The sequence below is a fragment of the Tachysurus vachellii genome, chromosome 5 (genome assembly GCF_030014155.1).
Source record: "Tachysurus vachellii isolate PV-2020 chromosome 5, HZAU_Pvac_v1, whole genome shotgun sequence".
NCBI classification, from domain to species: domain Eukaryota; kingdom Metazoa; phylum Chordata; class Actinopteri; order Siluriformes; family Bagridae; genus Tachysurus; species Tachysurus vachellii.
The window spans coordinates 13,622,518-13,626,761 of NC_083464.1; the positions used below are offsets into that span (position 1 = coordinate 13,622,518).

The 4,244-nt window shown below is 36.3% G+C and overlaps 1 protein-coding gene across 1 annotated transcript; it reads left to right on the forward strand.

Annotated features, from left to right (window-relative positions):
* Positions 1-564: 564 nt before the first annotated feature.
* Positions 565-2,082, forward strand: eny2 (ENY2 transcription and export complex 2 subunit). The gene is made up of 5 exons (XM_060869196.1): positions 565-712; positions 1,049-1,124; positions 1,223-1,293; positions 1,654-1,728; positions 1,806-2,082. Exons 2-5 carry the CDS (start codon positions 1,057-1,059, stop codon positions 1,877-1,879), a joined length of 288 nt encoding a protein of 95 aa, XP_060725179.1. The 5' UTR covers positions 565-712; positions 1,049-1,056; the 3' UTR covers positions 1,880-2,082.
* Positions 2,083-4,244: the final 2,162 nt, after the last annotated feature.

The following is a 4,244-nucleotide window of genomic DNA, read 5'->3' on the forward strand; positions in this document are numbered from 1 at the left end:
TACTGCGTTAAAAGGATATTATTCACCACACCTATATATATATATATATATATATATATATATATATATATATATATATATATATATATATATATATATACATTATACATAGATTTCTTTAGGGCCAAACAGTCAGGACTAAACCCTGTGTTTCTCTGCACCTTTTTTCCAAGTTGAAGCAATACTGCCATCACATGGTTTCATGATTAACAAGTTAACAATTGAAAGCATTTTTTCTCCTGTATATGTGAGAAGCGTTTTTGTTCATATTAATAATCAGTGTCTTGTACAATAGGAAGAACACTAAGCTACTAAATACTCATACATTGGTATAAAGCTGGAATAAACCAGGGGGCACATTTCCAGGAAACAATAAGGCTAAAGTCTACTTCTAAGTACTAAATAAATAAACAGCATATAATTATTTAAATGATCCAAGTACGCATATAGGTACGGTATGTATTTACTTAATGTTCTTTATTAATTACAATACCTAGTTTTTCTTCCACACCCACAGCTCATGTAAGGAGGAACCTTTCTTCTTACCTGCGTGTTTCATGGGGACCCAAATAAGGTAGGGTCCGTTGGCCACAAGGGGCTGTAGGATCATTTAATGAAAACATTATGTTCATTTCTGCAGCCGTATAGCAGAACAGCAGTATAGCATTTCTGCAGCCGTATAATACAGCGACATTCCGACATCACAGTTTGTGTATGTTTTCCCTTTTCGGTGTGTCATGTTTTAAATTTGCGCCAATAATTGTAAGCTAGCATACATCGCGTTAGCTAGCATACATGCTACAATAATAACGTTAGCTAACCCATTTGTTGTGGTATTGTAGCATTTAGATAATTTACCAAACATAAAAACGTGATATGATGATAAACTGCACTTTGTAAAATGGATTTTTATTTTTTTCCCTCGTAGTTGTATGTTTGTTAGTTAATTTCTGACATTAGAAAGTGTCTTGGCTAATATTAGCAGCTACTTGGCGTGCCATGTTTGTAATTTTGTGTTTGTTTTTAACTAAAACTTAACGTCCTTCAGGCTGAGTGATGAGTAAAGAGTTACAGATGAGGGCTGCAATTAACCAGAAGTTGATCGAAATGGGAGAGAGGGAGCGGTAAGTTATTGTTATTTACGCAGCTAACTTGGCTTTGTTTTGGAGCCAGACATATTTCCTGGACATAAAACGTTATCTTTTCATCATTTCCTTTGCAGCTTAAAGGAACTGCTCAGAGCCAAGCTCATCGAGTGTGGCTGGAGAGATCAGTTAAAAGCACATTGTAAAGGTAAGAGCAGGTTCTGGAGGGACTTATGGAGTGATGACTTTTATTATTATATGCTGGGAAGTCCACACAGATTACTGTCATCTGTAATGGCCATTGGATATAGATCATAATAGTTATGATCAGGAGTTGTCTGGTGCTGTAATCATTCTGAAGTTTAGAACTCTGATACTGTGAAGAAAATCAATGCTGTCTTAATAAAAAAAATTAAATGAGATCTCCCACCAGAGTGATATCACTTCAGCGTGAATATGACTCATTATGCAACCTGCGCTTGACCTAGTTCTACATGTCTTTGAGACTTCTCATATATCATAACTGATTTCTGACTCCTTGTATTTACATCAAAACTGTTTTTTGCAGAAGTCATCAAGGAAAAGGGGATTGAGAATGTCACTGTAGAAGATTTGGTGGCTGGAGTCACTCCTAAAGGAAGAGGTAGACTTCTGCTTTTTATTTTCTATAAACTCACAGCAGTTTCTAAGTGGTTTTAATACATCCTGTCTTTTTCTTAGCGCTCGTGCCTGACAGTGTAAAGAAGGAGCTTCTACAGAGAATAAGGGCCTTTTTAGCCCAACATTCTACATGATGCACATGATACTAGACTCTCAGCCAACTAAAATGCCACACTAGCTGTAAAATTGATCATTTCTTTGTTCATTCATTTCTTTTTTTTTTTAATTCTTTTTTTTTTTTTTTTTTTAAATCTGTATGTGTACTGCCTATTGGAAAAATAAAAAGTCTGGTGAATGATTTTGTTGTTCCAACAATAAAGTTTATTCATTTTTGTAACTGAATGCTGTTGAGTGCTTTGTTGCATGAAGCACCGCAGAAAAAGAAAAAAGTGTTACAAATAAAATTACATGGCTTATGTAAGTATAATAATATAAGGTAAGGTTAAAATATGGTTTCTATAGCTGAAAAAGGATGAAATATTTAATTTCTGTTCTTACACGTAGTTCTGTGTGTGTTTGTGTATATATACATATATACACACACACACACACACACACACACACACAAGATTGATTGTGGTCAAGTGAAACCTGTTTGCCTTAATTATCTTAGAGAGAGCCTAGAATCCAATTTGAGTTCACCTGATGTAATTCCAGTTGTTTAGACATTGGCTCAAAAGGGTATAAACAAAGCTCTATAAGAGCACACAATTTAAACTGCATTGTCAAGACAAAAGCTATGCCATAAAGTCCAGGAAACTCGTGAATTTCCATGATCCTATTATGGCAGGCAGAAATCTAAGCAAGGATATAAAACAATTTCTAAGACATTTATTGTTCCTGGGACAACATTGGTCACAATAATTTTTAAAAAGGTAGAAGCGTGGAACAACCTTGATTTTCTTGATGTTGGACACTTTTCAATCCGATCAGTCAGTGAGAACCTTGAAGGAGAATCTTTAACGAATGTATTTTTTTCTAATAGTGAGGTTCTGCTGATGAAGCCTAGTGCCTCATAAGATCTCAAGTGCTTAGCAATTCAGAGCAGTGACAAAACTATTTGGAGTGGGCTGCTTTTGCATGTACTGAGTTGGATGCTGGTATCTAACAGTCTCTTGAGGAAAGACAAATATATGCAAAAACGTTATACCTTTTTTTTTATGGTTTTGCTTTTTTGGAATATCAAAATCAATTTATTTTATTTATTTTTGTAATTACATTAATTAACCCTAGTTTTTATATTTCAATACAAACACATGCATTTATCCTGTCTCAAAGATTTGGTTTTTTGTAAGTCTATCATGAACAAAACTGAAGACAGAGTAAATTTATTTTCAGGATAAACTAAGCATGCTGAAATATATCCTCTGTCTAAAACACTAGAAATACTTCTCAGTTAGTATGCAGCTTTCCATTAATTCACTTTGACTTATAGCGACTAACTTTACAGGATGTGCAACATGGGTTTTCAGCTCATAGTTTATGGTGTGTCTCTCTCATCCCCTTTTCAGAGAGTAGGAAAATTTGGCATAAAATGTGCTCAAGTCTGAGAAGTTTTAAATGTATATTTACACCCTGTTGCAACTCAAGGGAACAGTTTTCCACAAGCTAATGAGACTCTAGAGCACGGTTTGCTCTGTTATTTCTGGCATGTACCAGCTGGTCACACAGACACCTTTTTCGCTCTCTCTCCTTCTCTAACTCACTCTCTCTCTGCCACAAACTCACTCTCGGTAGCTGAGTGCAAATAACAAATAAGAGGAAATACATCATCCCTTTTAATTTAAGAGCCAAGCAGAGGTCTGCCAAAGTTAACACATGGCAATGTTAGGTAATGATCAGCAAATGTGTATTAAGTTTCATTGAGCATGAAGTCACATTTCTCTTGTTTAGCCCCAACATGGCAGCGTCTTAACTCTGCAGCAGTGACAGAGAGGATGCTGTTTATGAGAACATCTAGAATTGAATCAAATGAAGTTGGACTGTTTGTGTAATTCTGTATGAGACTTCTACACCTAAAAGTCAGGCTGTGCAGGCCAGCACCATGTGACCCATTCTATCGTCTAATCACTAAAAGCCCTCAGTTAAACCATAAAGGAGTCAAACTTTCCACTGCTTTATTGATGCTGGGTGCTACAGTCAATATAATTTTCTCAGGTGCCGTGTGTACCATAATGATTCCATCCACTGAAACCATTTTTTACCCGGTCTCTAAAATCTGAGAGCTGTTGTGAGGTTTGACCAACACAAGATTGAAACATAAGCCCTCAGGCATGTATATGTTATTACAGATACTAAGGCACTCACTGTCTTGTTCTTTGGCTTGCCTTAATTTGCAGTTTCTCCCTTTGAAGTGCGGTACACATTTATATTTCCTGACTGTGAGGCCTGAGCCACAGACACTCCCAGCGCTTGCCCGCTGATGCTGCAATCGGATAGCACATGTTTCCATGTGGACCTCGCTCAGACCCTCCTCAGATGATAAAAAACACAAGCGGA